The sequence below is a fragment of the Penaeus monodon genome, chromosome 33 (genome assembly GCF_015228065.2).
Source record: "Penaeus monodon isolate SGIC_2016 chromosome 33, NSTDA_Pmon_1, whole genome shotgun sequence".
NCBI lineage: Eukaryota > Metazoa > Arthropoda > Malacostraca > Decapoda > Penaeidae > Penaeus > Penaeus monodon.
The window spans coordinates 32,889,128-32,889,472 of NC_051418.1; the positions used below are offsets into that span (position 1 = coordinate 32,889,128).

At 40.0% G+C, this 345-nt stretch overlaps 1 protein-coding gene across 1 annotated transcript in view; it reads right to left on the minus strand.

Annotated features, from left to right (window-relative positions):
- The window catches only part of LOC119593927 (perlucin-like protein), a gene marked incomplete at both ends in the record, with an annotated part of 3,804 nt that overhangs the window by 509 nt on the left and 2,950 nt on the right, over positions 1 to 345 (minus strand). Inside the window, 1 exon segment of the mRNA XM_037942944.1 lies at positions 173 to 293. Within this exon segment, the coding sequence (XP_037798872.1) occupies positions 173 to 293 (121 nt within the window).

The following is a 345-nucleotide window of genomic DNA, read 5'->3' on the forward strand; positions in this document are numbered from 1 at the left end:
CTGATACCAAAATCTCTTCTATCAATACGAATGGTAAAACACCAAAAAAATACTATTACTTATATCCGTTATCATTCCTCACATCCTAAGACCACTAACAACTCACACAGTAAATAATTAAACTAGACAATAACAGACCACAAAAAAAAACGGAAAAAAATAATGACCTCACCCAAGATAATACGACCAGAATGAGGGGTCAGTCGGCATGGCTTGTCCAGAAAGCCACTCCCACGTCCCTTCCTCGAACATGTCATGGCCTCCGATCCAAACGGTGTGGAGTGTGTTAGATTCTGGCAAAGGAAAACGTTTTCGGATTTTTGTTCGTCAGAGCGTTTGTTTGTT